The following is a 22,317-nucleotide window of genomic DNA, read 5'->3' as shown; positions in this document are numbered from 1 at the left end:
ACATCGCTCCCTGGGGATGATGAGTCCCTTTTACCTGGGCTGGCTCAGGAACAGCGTGGCCAGCAGGTCCAGGGAAGGGATTCTGCCCCTGTGCTCAGCCCTGGGGAGGCCACAGCTTGAGTCCTGTGTCCAGTTCTGGGCCCCTCAGCTCAGGAAGGAGATTGAGGTGCTGGAGCAGGTCCAGAGAAGAGCAAGGAGGCTGGGAAGGGATCCAGCACAAGTCCTGTGAGGAAGGGCTGAGGGAGCTGGGGGTGTTGAGGCTGGAGAAGAGGAGGCTCAGGGGAGACCTCATCACTCTCTCCAACTCCCTGAAAGGAGGTTGGAGAGTTGGGATGATCCCAAGGGGATGAGGTTCAACATTCCAAGTGCCAGGTCCCGAATTTTGGCCACAACAACCCCATGGGGAGCTCCATGGGGCACAGAGGGGCAGAGAGGGACCTGGAAGGTGCCCATGAGCCAGCAGTGTGCCCAGGTGGCCAAGAATCCCAATGGAATCCTGGATGAGGAAGAGTGTGGCCAGCAGGCCCAGGGAAGGGATTCTGCCCCTGGGGAGGCCACAGCTTGAGTCCTGTGTCCAGTTCTGGGCCCCAAAAATCAGGAAGGAGATGGAGGCCCAAAGGAGGTGAAGGGATCCAGCACAAGTCCTGTGAGGAAGGGCTGAGGGAGCTGGGGGTGTTGAGGCTGGAGAAGAGGAGGCTCAGGGGAGACCTCATCACTCTCTACAACTCCCTGAAAGGAGGTTGGAGCCAGGGGGGGGTTGGGCTCTTTTCCCAGGCAACTCTCAGCAAGACAAGAGGGCACAAGAGGTCTCAAGTTGTGCCAGGGGAGGTTTAGGTTGGACATGAGAAAGAATTTCTTTCTGGAGAGGGTGCTCAGCCATTGGAATGGGCTGCCCAGGGAAGGGGTGGATTCTCCATCCCTGGAGCTATTTCAAAAGAGCCTGGATGTGGCACTCAGTGCCATGGGCTGGGAACCACGGGGGGAGTGGAGCAAGGGTTGGACTTGAGGAGCTCTGAGCTCCCTTCCAACCCAGCCCATTCTAGGATTCCACGATTCTATGAAGGAGGGAGATACCTGATGGGCCCCTTTTCCTGACAGCTCCATAAGGAGAGGAAGGAGGGAGGTACCTTCTGCTCTTCAGGAGGTTTCCCAGGTTCAACCACAGGTGAATAAGAACACATGGAGGATGGTTCTGCCATGCTGGTCCTCAGCATCTTCTGCTGCTGAACCAGAGCCCTGCACCCTCCCTGTTTGCTGTGCAGCATCTACTGCCACCACTGAGTTTACAGATCCCAAGGAAAATGTGTTCAGGTGTCAGGGAACATCAAGTGCTGGTTGGTTTGTGAACCAGCTCGACATGGCAAGTGGGACAACACATCTGGAGGCCCTGTGGGGCAATGTTGGCTGCAAACTGGGGTGTGTGCTCATGTTTGGTGACACCCACCACGTGTATGCTTATGGAATTATCAAATCTCATCAAGTACAGAAGCTGAAATACATCCAGATATCTTTTGTTAGTCACTCCTTTATTTAGTTTTAGGTTTTTTATTTCAAAAGCTCAAGTTTTCTGAGGAGCTCAACCTTTCAATTTTGGGAGGAATAAAAGAGGGGAATCACTGTCATGAGTCCTGCAGGCTGTGGTGCTTTGGGTCAAGATCTTATCAGCTTGAGATTTTTTCAATCTCAATATATTAGTTGCTGATCTTGAGGCTTTTTATTCCACTGGACTGTTTTAATCTCCTTGAAAATCTACTTGAAATCCAGACTGTTGCTCACCCCATGGTCCTTAGCATGGACTGAATATTATTCAGCCACCCTTGAGCCAAGACAGAGTTTCTTGTGTTTCTTTTCCAAGTGAAGAATCAGAGACAAAATACAGCATCAGGCAGTTGTGGATTGGTTCAAAGCAAGAAGATTTGGTTCCTTTTGAACAGGGAAATGTCTACGTTGAGCAATGGGGTGTAGGACCCTACATTTTCTGCAGCTGCTTCCCTGAGCCACCTGGGAGTGGTGAAAATGAAGATCTGACAAAAAATAAAAAGCTGTGATTCAACTAATGTAAATCTTTGGGGTTTTTTCATAGCACAGAGACACTGACAGCACTGCAGGTCTCCATCCATAGGCTGTGGGGTTATTTCAATTCAATGGGAGTTTGCAGGAGGTCCAGCTGTGTAAAGGCACTGGCTAGAGCCAGGCTGCAGTGTGCTACCTGGTAAAATCCTTATTTCATGTTTTCCAGGAAAGAAAGGGGAAACAAATCAGCAAATCATCAGGAATTTTTTTGCTGTGATTTTCAGTGCTAAACTTCTTGCTGCTCCAGGTCCTGAACTTCTAGAAATTAATTTTTTTTTTTTTTTCCCCTTTTAGGAAGAGATCTGTCCTAAAGTGGAAGGTGAAGGCACTCAGTCCTGCCTCTGGGCTTCAGCAGTCAATGTCAGAGACAAGTACATTTATGTGACTCAGCCTAAGCAGAACAGAGTAATGATAATTGATATCCAGACTCAGAAAGCCATACAGGTACTTACAAGGGGAATGAATTCAGTGATGGCAAAAGACTTTGATCTGGGACCAAAAAAAGTAGATCTTTGCCTGGTGGATCTGCTGACATGACTAAAAGGTGGGACCTGTGTTGTTTGCACCCATGAGGTCACTCTCTTTGGAACCTGACTGGCAGGAAAAAAAACTACTTTACTTGTTATCATCATCTCAGGGCTGCATCTGCAGCCAGGCTTGGAGCTAGAGGGGTAAAATAATGCTGGAAGAAATTTCTGGCTTGCTTTTACTGAGCCACTTCCTGGCCTTGGTTACAAGCAGGTTGGGAAGAATGATCTGGTGTGGGTATAATGCAAGCAGAAATTGGCCTCTGATCTAGTGGCTGTAAGTAACAGCATAAGATGGAGTGATGAGTAGCTGGAAAATAACCCCCAGCAGCCAAATTTTGCTGCTGATGGTCCCTCAATCAGTTTGAAGGTAGTCGTGCAAAGCTGCACGAGTGGGTGTAACAGTGGCACGTGGGAAGATCTGCAGGAAAACTGAGCCACTTGGTTTGCTGTGTAAATACCCATTTCCGTGTTGTTTGGTTTTTGGTTTTTTTAAGGCCTTGGCTGTTGACCCAGTACCAACCAAGTTACATTATGACAAGTCCCACGACCAAGTCTGGGTGCTCAGCTGGGGTGACATGCACAAATCCTCCCCAACCCTGCAGGTAAGTCCTTCCCCACCCCAGTTTTTGCCCTTCCTGGGCTTGACATCATGGGTAGCAAGCTGGTGGCTGGTTGGCTGCAGGTAATTAACAGCATTTAAGGGGCTGGCTATAAAGCTGCTCTTTCATTTGCATATTGACTGCCTTTTATTCATCATCCCTCCCCCTCTGTCCATCCTCACATTTATTTTTCCTGCTGTTTAATCTGTTTCTGAGCAATTGCTGGGCTCCTGGCTGGCAGCAGGGCTGCTTTGTTGCCAAGGGCTGTTTTGTTTGAAGGCTGGTGACAGAGCCAAGTGCCATGAAGTCACCCAGCAAGGGCTGGCAGCCAGCAGCACGAGCCTGGGATGCTCCAAAGCATCAGTGCAGCTTCTTTTTAACTCATTGGAGGGCTGAAAGAACCAAGAAGCCACAAAAAGCCCACAGTGCAGGAAAAATCTGTTGCTCTTCAGGCTTTTGTTCACCTTTCATTGGAGGTATAAGGCAGAGCAGTGCATTCAAGGTAGGGATTAAGGTAAGAGCTGCAATGAACCTTCTCAGAGATGGTGGTGACCTGCAGATGCTTCTGTCTGCAGAATCTGGGGACATTGCTTGTAAAAAGAGACATGAAAAGGGAAGTGAATTGTACTGTGCTTCAAGTTTCATGCCTTGTCCAGGCTTTCTAGGCTGTCCCCCTCGTTATGCATTGAGCAAAACCATCTCCAGTTTGGTAAAGGTATTTGCCTCTTTATTTTCCACATAGAAATCCAGGTTTTCTGCCAGTGCATTGAATTGCTGCTTATTTTCTTTAAATTTGTTTTGTCACTTGTCTCTCCTGAGTCTTCAGCCTCTTTCTGGATGATGGTGGAGCATGATGTGGTAGAATTATTCCTCTCACAGTAAAATGCAAAAAAAGGAGCTCTCTAGTGCATGGGGGAAAAAAAAACCAAACACAACTGATTAAAAAAAGAACAGCAAAGTGAAACCTCATGGGCAGATTCTGCTCTTGGGTGTCAGTGACTTCTCTGGAGTGTGCCAGGGAGCTGCAAATCTGGTGATAGAATTGGGGCCCCCCAAGGCTTTGCTGGAGATGCTGCCCCATGAAGGTGGGATGAGCCATCCCCACCAGCCACATGCTTCATAATTAGGAATGAACCAGCAACTCAACACAGGCATTTTAAGAAAAAAGACACCACAAACTTAATGGAGGCAAATAAATGAAGATTTTTAAGGTGATGCCACCAGCTTGTCTAACCTGGGGTCAAGCCATTCCCTGTACAGGGGATAAGGAGACAAAATAGGCTCTCTTTACCCTTTCTGACTTAATTTCTTCCACCCAGCTGGGAGAGGTTTCTGTAATTAAAGGAGAGATGACACAAGCATGTGATTATTAGAGAAGAACTCACCATCTTCACAGTTGGAAACTTGTTATAAGAGTCCAGTTCTCAGATAGTCCTTTCTGTTATCTTTATGAAGTGCAGTTACTCAGGTAGAGAGTGAGCTCAGCATCAGCAGAGCTTTTCTGGTTTTTTTCTGATCTTCCTTCCCAAAAGGTGGGCAAGTAATCTGGCAAAGTTCATTCTTAAAACCTGCAGCTGTTTGTTGCAGATATGCAATAAATTATTATTTTTTTTTTAAATATGCTGCTGCAGAGGTTGATAGAAATTTTCCCTTCTTCTTTGGAAGTTGGGATTTCTCAAGGAGCCCAAGCAGCCAGCAAGTGAAGTGCTTTTGTTTGGCCATTGCTGGCTTCTGGGAAGCAAATGTCTGACCTCATGAAAGCCCCATGCAAGGCTGGAGCATCTTTCTTGAGCAGTCTAATTGGAAGAAATCTAAATGGCCCCACCAGAGCAGCTGTCTGGTTTTAGCATTTCTTGAATGAATTACGGAGCTATAAATTCAAAGCAACTACTGAGCAGCAGAAATTCCTGATGAATGGACTCAATTCATCCTGAACTGAGCAAGCAATCAACGTTTATTTATACTCAACATTTTATTTATTGGAAACTTGTACCTCCCCTTTTCTGGAGTGCTGGAGGAGCTGAGTTGCCATGGCTGTGTGCTGTGCACGGGAGGCACAGCCAAAGGGCTTTTTTTCCCTGGATTTTCTGTGGTGCAGCCCATGGATGAACAGTTGTTCTCTTTCAGAGTGACAATTATCTGCTGTGAGTTAGTGTCTGATCCTTCCAGCAGGGAAGTAATCACTGTGCATTTAAGCAAGGTTAATAATTATGAGCATGAAATAAATGTTGATTTTAGACAGTAAGGAATAAATTACGGTGGTCTTGGTGTTGCCATCCTACTTCTTCTCCTGCACGGCTGCTTTTTCAAGACATAAACATCTTCTGAAAGCAGAACTGTGTGGTTTCCTTCCAAATGTCAATCCTCAACTGCTATTTATTAGCCAGCTACACCAAACAACATTTTGAAGTCATTAATCAGTTTGAGTCCACCCCATCCCTGGGGAAAGCTGATGGGTGCTGTGTATGACTGGGTCATCTCTATTTCCCTTTCTGCCTTCCTCTTTGCTTTTTTCTGGGCTCAACTTTGTGTGTATTTATTTTATGTGTATTTATTTTGTGTGTATTTATTTTGTGTGTATTTATTGCAGGTGATCCCAGAGGCCAGCACAGGGGAGGAGCAGCGTGTTATCCGCACGCCGTTTGAAGGAGTGGATGATTTTTTTATCCCACCTACAAATCTCATTATTAATCACGTTAGGTAAGAAATGAGCTTCCTGAATAGCAGCAATGACCATGCTGCTCCCTTGTAGTGGGCATCCTTCTACTAACTTGCAGCACTTGACAGCTGTTAATGAGCTGGTGATGGGGTAGCTGCTCTCCTCTCCATTTTCCTGTGTAAAATGGAGAAATGATTGAGCTTTGATTTCCTGTAATTATTCAGCAGATCAATGAGACAGCAAGAAAAAAGCATCAGCTTCCCTTAGATTGTGTGTGTGCATTTCAGCCTCAGTTGCCCTGCCTCTTGTCCTGACTTCTTTCCTCTTGTCCTTGTTCCTGCTCTTGTCCTTGTCCAAATTCCTTGGCCAGGAATTTGATGGCCAAAAAGCTGCCTTTCCTCCCCAGAATGTTTTATGGATTTGGCCATTGCCTGAACTGGTAAAAGTTGATTCTGCCTGCTGCATAAAGCAGGATCCTTCCACGTGTCCCCAGCTATTTACTTGTACAAATATTGGATCTCTGTGTGAGGTCTGAGCAAGCAAGAGGCAGGCACTGCATATTTAAAAAAAAACCCAACTCTGAACCATCAAGTCTGAATATTAATGGGATGTAGTGGTTAATGAGACTGGATAACTAACATCCTCCTTACTTGGAGTACTACTGACTGCTTCCCAGCAGGCCCAGAAAGCCTCTCATTAACATTACCAACTGCACAGCATTTTATACTGTTCTTACCATATTATAACCACTTTTGACCATTTTCTGTCCCCAGTATAGTTTAACTGAGTTAAACCCCTCAAAAACTCGTAATGTGTAACTCCTTACACTGATCTTGGGGTCCCTGCAGTGAACGTGGTCACACTGAAATGATTCTGTCTTGAATCTGATGCAGAATAATCCCTTTGCTTCCTGAAACACAAAATAAGAAGGCAGACTTCATGGGTGTCATTCTTAATTTTTTTTCCCTGCATCATTTTTCCAGTTTGCCTTCAAAATATCGTGGTGACTAAAAGTAAAACCACGAGGTGAGGGACTGCTGAATGTTAAAGCCTGAGATGAGCAGGGATGGACTGGGTCCAAAGGCAGGGAGATGGAACAATTATGGTTTTGTTGTTGTTTTATTTTCTTTTGGCTTCAGTTGATTAATGGGCTGTGTACAGATGATCTCCCCTACAAAATACTAAATGTAGATAATTGTCTGTAGTTTTCCCTGTGAGTTTTCCATTCTCAAGCAGAGAATGCTGTGCCTAATTTCCCATTTCATAGGGTTGGGGCCAGATCTTTGTCCATTCTCTCTCATTCTCAGCACATCAAATTAATTGCTTGCAGTCTAATGAGACTTACTGAACTTCTCCACTCAGAAACAATAAATGGCAACACCAGCACTGCCCAGGAAGGAGAATATTTAAGCAATCTCTTCTGCTAGTCAAGATCTATTTGTATGCAAATGGCCCTGCATATGTATTGCAGCTGCCTGTTATTTCAGATGGATATTTAGTAATGGTGCCATCTTCATTAGTTCCCAAAACTCCCTAAGTGTAAGGTTTTCTTTGAGATTCCAGATCAGAGATTTCATGCAAGTGCTGTGCCCCTCCTGCAGCTGGGTGCTCAGAAAACCCGTTCTGACCCACTTTTTAAAATTAAAGTTTATAATGAGGTTTTTTTTTTTTTAACTTCCTCTGGCATTCGGCCAAGTATTAAGGAAGTCTTGGGGAAAACTAAAAAAAACTAAAAAAAAAAAAATGCTGTAAGGGAAAGCATTTTTTGCAGTGGACTTAAAATGCACTCATCCATGAGAAACACCCAAATGTGGGATCCAATTCCCCCCCCCCTCACTGGGCATCTCCTCTGCAGGGATTTCCTGAAACCTCTCATGGATGGGAGTGTAATGGGAAAATGAAAAGCTTGGCCCAGTGATTCTTAGGGGATCACACACCACACTGGTTCATTCTTTAGAAGCAAAATCATTGCCAAATATCTCACTGACAGATGGATTAGGAATAAAGAAGAGCCCAGTGTTTTAAGCAGAATATGTATTAGCTGCATGCAAGCAATTCTGGATCTTTTGGGGAAGAGATGCAAAAATCAGCACTCCCTTGATTTCCTTCTGTTCTTTGGAGGGATGAAAGGCTGCTGGATGTAAAATTAGTCTTTGCAAGTCAGTCTCAGTGACCTGTGAATCCAAGCCTGGTTCTCTGGGCTCCCTCTCAAATTAAGCAGAAACCTTTCTTGGCTATTCTTGACCTTTTCCTCTCATCAGCAAACGTCAGGTGTGCTGCAGCATCTCTCTTTTATAGACCATTTATTCTCTGCTTGCTGTTCTCTACCCTCTCTTGAGATGGAAAAACAAAGACCCCTTTTCTTGAGTGGCTGTATTCCTCCAGAAATGTTTTGTACCTTCCCTGGGCTGGTGGGATGGGTCTTGACAAACCTGCTCTGCACCTCAGCCCTGCCAGTGGTCCCCAGGACACATCAAAGCTTCCTTCTGATGCTCTCAGTTAAGAGATGAGGTCAGACATGGTCCTCTCTCCATGGTTATATGTATAGCTCCAAGTTGCTCTCTGATCCCAGCCTGGTAGGGTTATACTTTAATTTGAGCAGTTTACTGTTTTGAGATGGAAGAAGTCATGAGAAAATATTGAACCCCATTTCTCTGAAACAGCTTGAATACAAAACTGCTTAACAGCAGCCTACAAAACAGCCAAGCCTTGCCATCTTTCCTATTGTAAATCGAGCTTCTCAATAAAAGCTCTTAAAGATATTATTAAGACATCTGAGCACATCCTCAGGCTCCCAGGATCAGGTTGCTAATTCTAAGTGAAATTTATCCCTCCTTTTAGCAAGTTTCCGAAGCACTAAACCGGGTGGGATTCAGTCCAGAAAAGAGAGAGAATTATTGCCCGTGCTCCCGAAGCCACCAGGATAGAGTTTCCCATTTCTGCTGACTTTCAGCTTGCCTCAAGCCTCTCACCTTGTCTCCAGAGATGCCTTCAAGTGCCACATTTTCTCTTCCAGGTTTGGCTTCGTCTTCAACAAGTCGCGAGCGGCCGTTCACAAGATCGACCTGGAAACTGTGACCCACATCAAGACCATCAGCTTCAAGAACTCCAGCTGCCTCCCTCAGAGCATGGCTTACACCCACCTGGGTGGTTACTTCTTTGTCCAGTGTAGGAGGAATCACTCAGGGGCCGTGTCACCACAGCTCATTATTGACAGCGTCACCGATGCTGTCATCGGTCCCAACGGCGCCGTCTCGGGCACCCCCTACACCTCCCCGGATGGACGCTACTTGGTCAGTGCAGATGAAGCCAGTGGCAGGCTCAGAGTCCAAGCTTTGAGTGTCCGAGGAGAAATCGAGTTGATTTATGACTTAGAGACAAAGATCCATGTGTCTGATCTGACTTTCCAGCCCTCCTTCACCGAAGGCAATCAGTACTATGTATATGCTACTTCCCACTTGCAAACGGATTTGCTTTTTGTAGAGCTGTCAACGGGGAAAATGAATGTACTGAAGAATTTCAAGGAGCCCATCACATCCAAAGACTGGCCCTGGAGCAGCCACAACAGGATTATGAAAGACAGTGGATTGTTTGGACAGTATCTCCTTACACCAGCTAAAGATTCATTGTTTGTTATAAATGGGAGGCAAAACTCGTTACGCTGTGAGGTTTCGGGGGTCAGGAGGGGTAACACAGTGGTCTGGGTTGGAGAGGTATGAAAGGGCAATAGCAGTTAATCTGCCAGCAGGCAAGTACCAGTTGGACCTTTACACTGCAGCAAATGAGCAGTAGCATTGTATATTTTTACACTGGGGAAAAAAAAAAAAAAAAGAAAAAAAAGAGAAAAAAAAAATACCCAAAACCTCCCCTGTATAGGATTCATGGTACAACACTGGTCTACTTGCAAGTTTTTATAATATAAGGTATGCTCTGCTAATAGGAAGTGGTCTTGAAGGGGTGCTTTTTATTTGGGGGTTTGTTTTGTGGTGATGAGAAAAATGCTGGGGAGCAAATAGTATCTCCACTGAGATACATCTGAGCCACGAAACCTTGTGATTCTGTAGGAGAAAACAAATTTTTTTCACTTGCCATGCAGAGGAGCTTTTTTGTTACATTCAAGCCATGAGTTTTCTGTGCTATTATCTTACCCAGGAGTGGTCTGACCACCCCACCCCACTGCAATTAAAAATTCACCTTCGGATGAGGAGGGAACTGAAGCATCATCACTTTTCAACCCCAAGAACCTGAGGAGAGCAATGTCATGAAAACTGAACAGGTTTTCTCTGTGGGGTGGCTTGGGGAGGATTCACAGATGGGGTTTGAGAAGGGTGGACAACAGAAATAAGACCTGACAGCTCCTTCTCCTCTGTGCTTCATTTTGCTCTTGGTACTCCTGAGGGTGATGTGATGGGTTCCCCCCCCCCTCCTTTTTCTAATGCAGATTTGTGTGATTGCATTTGAGAAATTTGGCATGAAATATCTAGGCTGTTAGAGGAGGGATAAAAGCCAGGAAACACTGGAGGGGGGTCAGAGGAGGTAAAAAAAATCCTTCAGAAGGTGCATTAGTCTTTCAGTAGCCTGTGTGTGCAGTCAGCTTGGGCACAATATGCAAAATCTGCTCTTTGGGGGCAGAAAATTAATTCCTTTTATTCCCAGAGGAAGCAGCAACACTTCTAGAAATTGTTGGTTTCTCTCCTGAAATACTTGGCAGCACTGAAGTCACTTGGTTCTTTGTAAAAGAATAGCAACAGTGACAGAGGGTATTTTTAAAAGAAAACTCACTCATTTGCTAGTCATAGTCTTAATTTGCCTATTTCTTTTTTAGGCATCCTGGGAAACAAATTTTTTGTGTGTTTTTTCTTCATGTCTTTGTTTTCTTCCCACTTAACAACACACCTTTTTATAGCAAATTATCTTTTAGTTATGAGCAAAGAGATTGATGTCAAACCAGCTGGATTGCCCTGGAATTCAACAGCTGGCATGGGGAAATTTCAGTTGAGTTCCCATAAAAAAATATAGATCCCTTTGCACATTTGGAAGATGTAAAAACTTTCCTGGTTGACTTTTTCCTAACTTTCCATCAAGTAATCAGGGCAAGAGCAGCTCCAGCTCTCAACGTGGTGCAGATAAAGCAGGGGAGCATCACTGCCACCAGGACCAGGTGTACCCCAGGTGCCTCTTTGAAAAATCAGGTCTTGAGGTGGGTGAAAACTCTCTGGAAAACTCTCCAGCCTTTGGAAAGACCCAGCTTGTTTTGAGAATGACTTTTTTGCCCAGAGTTTATGCAGAAGCAGCTGCTGGACTTGCCCAGGGATGTGTAGTGGGGTGGGAATTATTTTCCAACATAAATGCTTGAAGTCACCCATTTGATGGGTGCACAGAGAGGGATGTGAAATGGGAAGGATGCAGACTTAACACCAGGAATCTTTTTGATTTAAGTGATAAACTTTACCAAAAGGGTAGCATTTTAGCATGGCTGTAGACCCGAAGTAATTGAAACCATTGAGGTCCTGTAGGGAAAATCCAAAAAATCTCTTCAGGCAGGTGCAGAAGGGGAGCTGAATCCTATGAATTCATTAAATATGAGTCCTTGAAATTGCCCAGAGGCTGAAACCTCCATCTCTTTTCACTTATGAGCCATAGGGGTTAGAAGAGCCTATCCCACCCTAAGACCAGAACGGTGTAGCCTTCCTTTAGCAATGCATGGTGTCTGTCCTTTTCTACTCATCTGCTTAGGAGACATGCCCAGCTCAAGGAAAGGAGAAGACCAGCTTTGTAAGTACCTTTAAATATGCACAACTCCTTTCTTGAACAAAGCTGTAGCCATACATCACCCTAAATGTCTTTTACCAATGCTCTCGTGTTCTCTTTTCTGACTCCTTGAATATTTTCTGATGCCTATGGTAAGTTTCCCACTAGAGACATTCATTGCATCATCATAGAGCAAGCAAATCCTACTTTTTTAAGAATATTTAAAGAAATAAAAAACAAAATAAACTGTATATATCTGTTCAGGTCAATATTCTTGAGGCTGGTTTATATATAGGCTGTGAAAGATGTGTAACAGACCTCACTTCTTCTTGTTTGTCTCAAAAATATTCACTCAAAACCTCCCACTTGGACTTTCCAAAGATGTTCCCTTTCTTCCCTTTTCAGCCCAAGTTCTGGTGATGTGTTTTCTAAATTATCCTGCTGGTTATATAGACAATGAAATACAACTTAGATTGTCTGCACTCCTTGTGAACAGTTCCAATGACAGTCAACTCTGACATTAAAAGTGCTGCACATTTGTTACTCTGATTTTATTTTTTTTATGACACAGAAATTTTATATATATGCTCCAAAAATGTTTCGAGTCTTTTTTTTTTGTTGGTTTTTTTTGCTTTTCAGCTTTGTCAAGAAGAGACCACAGTTCCTCGTTTGCAGTTTCTGTCCCCACTCCCTTTGTCTTCCCCACCGGGTTACAATTAATTCCTAGCTAATAAATTAATCACAGTGATTAATTGAAATTAATTTAAATTGAATGACTGAGCCTTTTTAGTTATCCTACAACACTTGTTGGGTATTCTGTCCTGGAATAATGAGAAAAATAGTCCCTGGTTGAGAATAAGACAGTGGACCCAAGATCAGCTGCATTTGTTGAGGTTAAACAGCAGTATAATGGAAATACTTTTTTGTCTTAGTATTTCCTGCAATATTTTCACTTCCTCCATGAATCAGAGGTTTTCCTTGATGTCTTTAACCATGCAGTTCAGTAACCACCCACTTTTACATCAGAGACAGAACTCCCAAGTGCCTTCATTTGGAATCTGTGATGATAACTGACATATTTTAGCATTTCATACTTTTTTTTTTTTTTTTTAACTGCTACAAAAAAAAAAAAAAATCCCCAAAATATTTCAGTGAGCAGGATGGGAGGAGATGGGAAGCTGGTCCCCTGTGAGGGGGCTCTTGGAGAAGACTTCACCCACCCTGATGGAGTTTGGCCCTTTGGTTGTGTCGACCTCAGCTTTGCCAAGAGACACATTGAGTCCTGGTGCCCCACTGACAAGTACTTCTTCACTTGATTTATGCCATAATTAAGCTTTAATTACTAGAGTGCCTGGGAGTCTGCTAGGTGCTGTGTAAAACAAGAGGAAAAAAAACAAAAAAAACCAGCTAATTCCCCTTGTGACCCTACAGCCAACAACATGGACAGGGAAGTGGAAACTGAGGCTGGGGGAGACTTCAGATGTGACAAGTGCAATAACCTGGTTATTCATCAAAGAAATGGACATTGCCCTAGAGCAAATCCAGTTCCCTGCTGTGTCCAGCAGAGCTGAACTCCTCTCCAGGAAGATGCCACAGACAGACACAGGCAGCAAGTGCCAGGCAGCCCCAGGTTTCCAGGTCCCAGCTTGCTCAGCACAGAGGAGCCCAATATTCAACCCAAGTTCAGCTTTGAAGCTGGCCCATGGTGGCATCCAGGATGCCATCGTTAGCCCAGAGCCAAAATTACTCAGTATTTTCTCTCTCTGTATAACTATTTCCATCCAGCATCTTCCTGATTACCCCGATGGATTTTATTCTCTCAAGGCAAGGCATTTTCTCAAGCTTGAAAACTCTTAATGTGATTTTTTAATTTTCACAACTTTATTTTTTTTTTCCTTTTGGGGAATCCTTTATTTTTTTCAATGGGGACATGGTCACACCTGTAGACAACATCCTGGTGTGGCATTGCCCCTTCCTCCTCTCCTGGACTGCATCAGCCCAAATCATGGTGAGTAAAAAAAAATAAGACAGGAAAAATGCTGGAGCAGCACGTGTAGAACTGCCCTGAAATACAGATTTGTGCTGTGCCATGTGGCCAGCCAGGGTGGAAAATGAGTTACCTGACGTGTCTGGCATTAAACAAAAAACCTCTCTCCATCCTGAGTCCAACCCAGTGCTCTATGGGGAAGGGGAGAAAAAGAGGATTCTGTAAAAAGAGTAACAGGCCTGAAGTGTGCTGCCTGCTCCAAGCCCTCACTTCTGAAGGTAGGAAAGATGCTAAGGACATCCCAAATGTCCTGCCCCTTCCTCATGGACAAATATTTGGGAGCAATTTAGATCAAAAAAAGAATGAACCAGCCAAATTCTGATGCTCCCCAAAGGGAGGTTCCCAAGGTGAAGGGACTGCAGGCTATAAGAGCATTTTGATTTCTTTCCCCAAACTCCATGGAGGATGCTGAGAAACCAAATGACAATGAGTGGTCTTCAAACTGAGTGGTTTTTCACCTTTTTTCTTTTGCCTTTGTCTATAAACACCATTTCCAGGTGCTGGTTGCCCCCACTACTGATGTCCTCACTCTCCAGAACGTGCTCTCAGCAAACCCAGGATCCTACACTCACCCTGCAAAAAAAAAACCCCAAAAAAACTTCTTCAGCTTTCAGATGGATGAAAAACAGCCCCATGAGACCTAAATAAGCCTCAGGGGACTTGGGGTGTTTTTTTCTTTTCCCCTCACTGTGGTCAGGGGTTTAACCAGCACATCCCTGCCCTTTAAGATGTGATAAAAGTCTGGTCCATTTGTCCCATAAGAGACTGGATTTTCAGCACTGAACACATTACACTGCAAAATGTGAAAAAAAAAAAAAAAAAAAAAAAGAACAAAACACACACACACAAAAAAACCCACAACAAAAATCAGCTTTGTCTGAACAAGCTTCCTCGTGTAACACTTGTAAATGTGAATTCCCCCCCCCTTATTTATGAAATATATAAAAGTATTTGTACCAACACAGTATTAGTGTGCAACATTTGAAATCCATTTGCATTTCCTTTGATGTGTTCCCTTGTATTTGCAGTAAAACCTGGTAAAGAAGAAGAGGGGCAAAAAAAGGAATCCCACAAAGTGCTCACTACTGTAAATAGATATTGTAAATTCTCTTTTTCTTAGAATTTTACAATAAAACTTGACAAAAGTCCTGCTGATGGTGTCTGCTTTATCCTTTGGGTGTTAGGATTCCTGGAAATAAAAAAAAAAAAGAAAAAAAGGAGGAAGACTTCTAGGTGAGCTCCTGCTTTTCCCAGGCCCTGTCTGTGCAGCTGATTTATAATTAGAATTTGGCCTGGGAAAAAAAAAAAATTAAGCTGGCTTCATGTTGGAGCTGTTGGAAAGCTGAGCCACAGATGGCTGATTATCAAAGTGTCTAATAGCATCTTTGTGATAGTCCTAAGGCAAAACCAACCCTCCTCTGACAAGCATTATTTGCTGAAACAAATTCCATTTAATTAAGATGTGAAGTCAGCACTGAAAAGCATCCCAGCTTGTCAACAATCTTTGCTTTAAGGCTAAATGGCAAAGGACAGGAGATTTCTGAAGAAATTCAGAAGTTTTCCAGTCTAGAAGGTGCTGAGCTGGTCATTTTTCTTGAATATTCTTTTACTCTACAAAGGCAAATCAGTTCTGATGAAAACATCCAACCTGACAGCTTTGGAGGTTAAAATCCTCTCTGTACCCTAAAAACTCAGTTCCTGTCCCAAGGTTTGCCTGCTGTGAGATTGCTGAAAGCTCCCTGCAAAAAAAAAAAAAAATAACCCATTCACCAATTTATAATTAATTGTAAATAAATTAATTGTAAAAAATGGCAACTTCATCTTCCTGAGGTAACATCAGCTCAGCAGCACCAGCTCAGTGAAGTAAACTCATCATTCCCATCAAACTAATGAGATTAATGACTTAGTGGGTGCATTTTAAGTTATTTAATAATTTATCCCATTTTATTTACTACATATTTAGATATCCCATCACATGATTTAATTATTTAATGAGAGCAGCCTCTACCATATTAGTAGACTACAGAAGTCATGCATGCCACATACATTAACTGCTCCTGTTAAGACTCTGCCAAAAAAACCCCATCCTGTGATAATAAAATAACCAAGAAATGATTTTTCTTGTGCCTCTGCTTCTGAGGCAGAGACTGTGTTGTGGTGGGATGGCAGAGACTGGGGTTACAAGTAGTTGTAACCTTTGAGTCCAGGCTCACTAATTAAAAAAAGAGCCACGGATAAATATAAATAAATGTATAAATATAAAAAAATATCTGAATAGATAAAATATATTAGATAAATATAGATAAATATATAGTATATAAATATATAAATATATAAATATATAACATATATAAATATAAATAAATCCTACAAATATGATGGCAACTGGAAGTGCTGCTTATCCAGGTTCCACCTCTCCCTCCGGTGCCCTGAAAGGTTTGGTCCACACAATCCCAGTATAGACCAGTCAGGCATTCCCCACGAACTGGAAGCCTTTCCTTCTGGTTCTACTTGAACAGCTCAAACCTCACTACACTGACTTGATGTATGAGTGCACCAAGAGGGAGTGGGGAAAAAAAAAAATAATAAAAATCAGGGTGTTGTAGTAGAGATAAAGTGGGTTTACAGTGCTGTCAACTCAAGCAACTTTGGTGTTTCAATTCATTAAAAGTGCAGCCAAATTAGATGTTTGTATTAATTTAAAATAATTTCTCCTCCTTGACCTAGCTTCATTTATTATTTTACACCTTTCTGCAGTGCTCAGAGAGCTGCTGCTGAAATCACCCCAAAGGAATTGGTGTGGAAAATACGAAGTGGTTCTCATCTCTCAGCCCATTAAAACCCAGCACCACAGCTTCCTACAGCTCTTTTTTGCCAAGGCAAATATAAAATGTGCTCCAACAGGTGTAGGATTTGTATTTCTTGCAGTATTAAAGCCTTGTGACAGGGTTTTCACAAGTAACACATGAAGCTCAGGCATTCACTCACTGCAGAGAAGCAGCAAAGGCACTTCAACATGAACTAATTCTTCTTCAATTAATTTTTCTCTTTTAAAAAAAAATGTCTTTTAATAGAAGACATGGCTTATTTTTGCCATTTCATACACATTTAGGAATCCATGTGCTTTTACAAGTAGCTACACATTGGTGGTGAAAAGTGCTATTCATCATTTTCATACTTTCAAATATTTTCAGAAAGATGGATAATCACCAAACATCTACCCAAACCTTCACAATTTTTTTTTTTGTTTAGTTCAGCCCTGGGTCTTCCATGACAGGTCCAGCACAGGGTGACATTTCTGCACTTTTTCAGTTTCAGGTAACCCAAAAGTAAAGCTCTCTCCTGACTGCATTATTCATTTCTTGCTCATCAGAAACAGATTGTGCTGATGAAGGCTGCATAAATTCTGTTTATCCAGTGGGGTTGGAGACTCCTGCAAAGGCTTTGGTACCTTTTTCTTTAAATTACATGGATTAATGTGGTTGTCAGGTGGAGGGAGGGATGAGGAAAAGATAGAGCAGCTGGAGCAAATCAGGGAGAGAAGGGAATAAACTCTTGAAGTCAATAGAAAAATTAACTACCTACAGGTGATGTTATTACTCTATTGCAGTGCTTCCTGCTTTACACAAAACCTTTAAAATCTCTACACTGCAGTGAAAGCCTCACCTTCTCATCAAGGAATTCCTTTCAAAAATTGGCAATTGGGCTGCACTAACATTGGCTCCAATGCTCCTTTCCATGATGGTCCTCAAGAGATCAGAATGCTCTTCCAGGAGATGCCACTAAAAGAACATATATATATATATATATATACACACACATATATATATAATCAGAAATAAATAAATGTATATATCTGATTATATATATATACACACACATATATATAATCAGATATAAAAAATAAATGTATATAAATAAATATACATATATATGTATTTAGATATAAAATAAAAATATATAAGTATAAATATAAATATAAATATAAATATAAATATAAATATAACCATAAATATAAATATAAATATACATATAAATATACATATAAATATACATATAAATATATATTTATATATGTGTGTGTATAATTAGATATAAAATAAATAAATATCTAAAAATAAATATAAATATATATATTTATATATGTGTGTGTGTATATATACATATTTTATATATATATATAAAATCAAATGGCTCTGGGAAGGTGATGAGGACTTGACTTCCTTGACATTTAGCAGCCAGGCCATGGAATGCAGCAGCTTTTCCCTTTTTCTCCTCTACCACCCCAGTCTGTGCCATGCACTAATGCTGCTTCAACCCCTCCTGATTAAAAGCTTTTTCTAGAAGACTTAATTTAAATGTACAGCTTTACACGGCCACAAGTTTCCCAGGTGAGAAGGTTGGCAGTGGCACAGCTGCCATCTGTTGACTGTCTGGGATGTTCAGGGGGGATCTTTGTGTGTGTTCTGATTTGATTTCTGTCAAAAAAAAAAAATATGCTCTCCTCTATTTGGATGATGTCCAGAAAACACCTGAGATTTTTTTTTTTTTTTTCATTTTGAAATGCCCTTTGCAGCTTGCTGCCACACACTGACTTGGGAGGTAAGAGATCCCAGGGGGAAGTGAGTGGCAATTTGTCAGAATGCCTCAGAAAATTACAGGAGAAAAATGTCCATATCAGCATCACAAGAAAAGGAGGGCTCATTTCTTCTCCTCTTCAAACCTGTGGGACTTTCTGCTCCAGAGCAAGACCCCCCTCTCACCTTGGGCTGAACAAGAAGCCCAAGCAAAGGGTCATGCCCTGGTTTGCAGGGCGTTCCTAAGTGATGGCCCTAAATTTTTTGTCACCACAGCTCAAAAAGTCAAAGATTTCAGTAAAAGAAAAAGCCAAGAGCTCAGAGAGAAGGAGGGAAGTGGTGCTTTAGGAAGATTGGAAGCAAAAAGGTCAATTAGGAGGATTATTTGATTATATATTATATATATATTATAATAATACTATTTTTTTATATTATTATTATTAGGATTAGTAAATAAACACCATGTTACCCATCAGCTAAGCCTACAGACAGAGCATGGTGGTCTGCTTGGAGTGTTCCTCTTTGCTCTGTGCCACCAAATCTCTGTGGGGACCTGGTAAGAAGGGACATGTCAGAGGTATCAGGCAGGGCTGGGCTCTCACTCCTGAGAGAATCAGGGCTCTGTTCAATGAAAAAAAAAAAAAAGATCCATAAAGGAAAAGCAGAATCCACTGAGGTCCCCTCTGTAAGGCTGTTGCCTCCAGATGTGTCTGTGGGTGAGCTGAGGCTTCTTTTCACCTTCAGAGCCCAGAGAGGGACCTCTGCCCTCCTGCCTGGTAATGCAATAATAGATGTGTGATACCTGGAGATCCAGGCCATCTTGCTATTAAATTAGCTAAGAAATAATTAGCTAATTATAATTTACTTTATGAATCTTCCAGAGAGTAAACTGTTTCCAGGCAGCTAATGCAATGAGCTGGTTCTGTGAGCAGGGAGGAACAGCTGCTACAAGCACATTGGGAGTCTGGGCACAACCAGCCTGCACTTAGAGTAAATATATCATTAAGTTGGGTTCCTTTCCCATGCAAAGCACACTTTTCAGGATTTATGGACTGCAGACAATAAGATAGCAGGAGAATCAACTTGCACTCTACTCTTCTTGCATCCCCCCCCTCCCCGTTCCATGGTGAGATAAGGGTAATCAAAAGGGCAAGACAGAGTGTAGGACTCAGGTTGCTTCTAGAGATGATAAAGGAAATAACACTTTCAGCCCCAAAACACTCTCACAAAGATATGGCAAAGGCAGAAGGGCCAAAAAGTGTCACTGAGGTCACAATATCAAGCCCTAAAGACAAGCAGCATCCTCATAGGGACTCCCCCATGGGCATGTTGCAGCCAGAGGGTCCCAGGCCACAGCCTGCCCAGTGGAGGTAAAAACCTGGATTAATGTGACTTTAAAAAAAAATAATTAAAAATCTGAAGTATCTCAGCTGCCTATGTGCAAACTGCCATTTTCCCAAAGGTTTTTTAAAACCAGAAAATGAGGCAAACAGAAGTGACAAAAAGGGACAAACCTTCTCCTGTAATGGATGCCACGTGCCTGGTCCAGACCTGAAGAGTGCCATAAAGATCAACAAATGACATCTTTCACTTGGGGAAAAAATAATATATATAAGCAACCATGTCAACCCAACCACAAAATTTCAATAATAACCCATTTTCAAAAGTGAAAAGGGCTTCCTGAGGTATCCTCACTGTGTGACTGGTGGAGGAACCTGGTTTTTGGAGGATGGATGCTCATAGTCATTGCTGCAGCTTGTCTACATTTGTAATTGAACTGGCAGCACAATATAAAAATAAAACCAAATCAGCCAAGCAATTCTATTGTGCATCTTAGCAGTAATAGAAAACCACAATTGTCCCTTCAGGCAGATGAGCAGAGCACTAAAGATATCACATGGTGTCATTTATATCAACGTTGCATTTTTATTGTGACTTAATCTACCATGTCAGTCACACATACAAACCTTGTCAATGGTCATCACACACTCTCCAAGAAAATGAGGCTGGCTTGCTGCTGGATTTTGCTGTTCCTGGCTGTCAGGAGAAGTCAGAATGGTGCTGGGAGTGGGCAGGGGTCCAGGGAACATGAGGTTTGTCTCTTGGTGGGACAGAGTCAGCCCCAGACACAAGGACAGGGCTGGCCTGGCCATCAGCTCATTGCTGGCTGTCCCAGGACAGGTTTTCTGGGGAGAAAGAACCTTATACCTCTGCTCCCCCCAGCACCCATGGGCTCTTACAACCTCTCTTCTTCTTTTTCCAGCCCTGGTGCATGGATAGTTTGTGTCCCTTCAACTTTGTGTCCCCATGGTAGTGGCACAGCTGCCATCTGTTGACTGTCTGGGATGTTCAGGGGGGATCTTTGTGTGTGTTCTGATTTGATTTCTGTCTAAAAAATATGCTCTCCTCTATTTGGATGATGACCAGAAAACACCTGGGATTTTTTTTTTTTCAAACTCTGAGATGTTTAAAGGCTTTGGGGAGAAGGAACTTGAGCAGCAAAATAAAGCAACTCAAGAACCACATCACAGGCACCTGGGCAACAGCTCCTTTCCCCCAAGATTTTTTACGTGGTGGAAAAATCCAGCAAAAAGCTTGTGTAGCCTCCCAACCAGAGCTGCAGGAGCTGCCCTCCATGCTGAGCTCTAGATAAGATGCAATCAAAGCTCCTTGAGCTGCTGCAAGGTGTCACTTGCTCTTTGCAAGATACTGGCATGATGGATGGCCAAGAAATAATTGCAGTGAGGCTCATCCAAGGTTATGGTAGGCACTGCTTCACATTGGAGCTAATTACACCTCAAACATGGAGCACGAGGCCCTGTGATGGCCAAGTCCCCCGATCTGTGGTAAATTCACATAGAAACACTTGTGAAAGAGCTGCCCCGAAATAACTTTCATACTCCTGGGCCCATCCAGCAAATCCCTGGGATTCCTGGATGTGCAGAAATCCCTCTAGGAGCTGTGACCTGAGCTGTTCTGTTTGGGGAAGGAGGGATCAGCCTCAGATGCACTGAAAATTTGATAACTGGGTTAGGCAGAAGAAAGAACCTCCCGAGGGTGAGAAAAAAAAAAAAAAAATCCACATCATCTCTACTGAGGAAGGTTTCTAGACCCATCTCATTTATCATGCGTTCAGTTGTTAAGTAAATATTCATAATATATAAATGCTAGTGTTGTTTTAATATTCTGATAAGCATGGGACATTTTTTCCTCTGCCTAGATGATGGTGAAAGTCAAACTAATTGGAGTAATGTTGTGTGTCAAGTGCTATAGAGCTGATTTCCTTAAGGTCTGAGTGTCTGCTCCAATTAACTCCCCAGAAATTGCACTCAAGGCCCAGTTGCTGCCTTTTATGAAACAGAAGACATCACAAGTGGGAGCTGCAAAGCAAATCTGCCCCAGGACCCCTTCTGTTACCCCCTGAACTCCCTGACCTTCTGCCTTCCCAAGAAGAGAGAAGCTTCCAAGACTGGGAAGCTCTCAGGCTTGGCTCTGCACTGCTCAGCAGTGAAAAAGAGAAAAAAAATACTGCAGATGGAAGAAAGGGGGTGAGAGAGATAAAGTCCATACAGATGAGTGAAATAATTGTCCTTAAATTGTTTTTTTTAAATTTTAATCTGTTGCTGGATGTGTTTGTTCTTCACTTTACAAGTCAGACAAGAGAGCATCACTGGTGGGTTTCCAGGGACCTTCCTCACACCCAATATACCTTGTCCTTATCACTGGAAGAAATTCCACCCACCACAACCATATTTTTGCACTTCACAAGTACCTTTGAAAAGTGGTTGCTCTTGACAAGCAAGCATCAGTTTCAGGCCAAGTGAATGGGACCAATAATGGAATTATTCATTAATTTCACTAATGAGCCTCTTAGGTTCAGCTGGAGCCACCCCAACCACCCTGCCCAGGGTTCTCCTGCTGCAGCCCAACTGCTCCTCAGCATTTAGTTCCACTTGGAATTCTCTGGGCAAACCAGAGGTAGCCAGGAAGGAACAAGTAAATATTTAATCTACTGTCTGAGTTTTAACAGGCAGTTCTGGGGAGAGCTATTGAATTTCTATCTGGAAAAGATGATTTGTGT

The 22,317-nt window shown here is 42.7% G+C and overlaps 1 protein-coding gene across 2 annotated transcripts in view; it reads left to right on the top strand.

Moving 5' to 3' along the window:
- The window catches only part of FSTL4 (follistatin like 4), a 197,472-nt gene extending 185,087 nt beyond the window's left edge, over window positions 1–12,385 (top strand). For both annotated transcript variants that reach the window (XM_071759251.1, XM_071759249.1), the window contains 4 exons: window positions 2,368–2,517; window positions 3,098–3,205; window positions 5,793–5,902; window positions 8,878–12,385. In XM_071759251.1, the coding sequence (XP_071615352.1) occupies window positions 2,368–2,517; window positions 3,098–3,205; window positions 5,793–5,902; window positions 8,878–9,580 (1,071 nt within the window). In that variant the 3' untranslated portion in view covers window positions 9,581–12,385. The remainder of the gene's footprint in view (window positions 1–2,367; window positions 2,518–3,097; window positions 3,206–5,792; window positions 5,903–8,877) is intronic.
- The last annotated feature ends 9,932 nt before the right edge of the window (window positions 12,386–22,317 follow it).

Source organism: Heliangelus exortis, chromosome 15 (assembly GCF_036169615.1).
Source record: "Heliangelus exortis chromosome 15, bHelExo1.hap1, whole genome shotgun sequence".
NCBI lineage: Eukaryota > Metazoa > Chordata > Aves > Apodiformes > Trochilidae > Heliangelus > Heliangelus exortis.
This window is presented reverse-complemented; position numbering and strand designations above follow the sequence as displayed.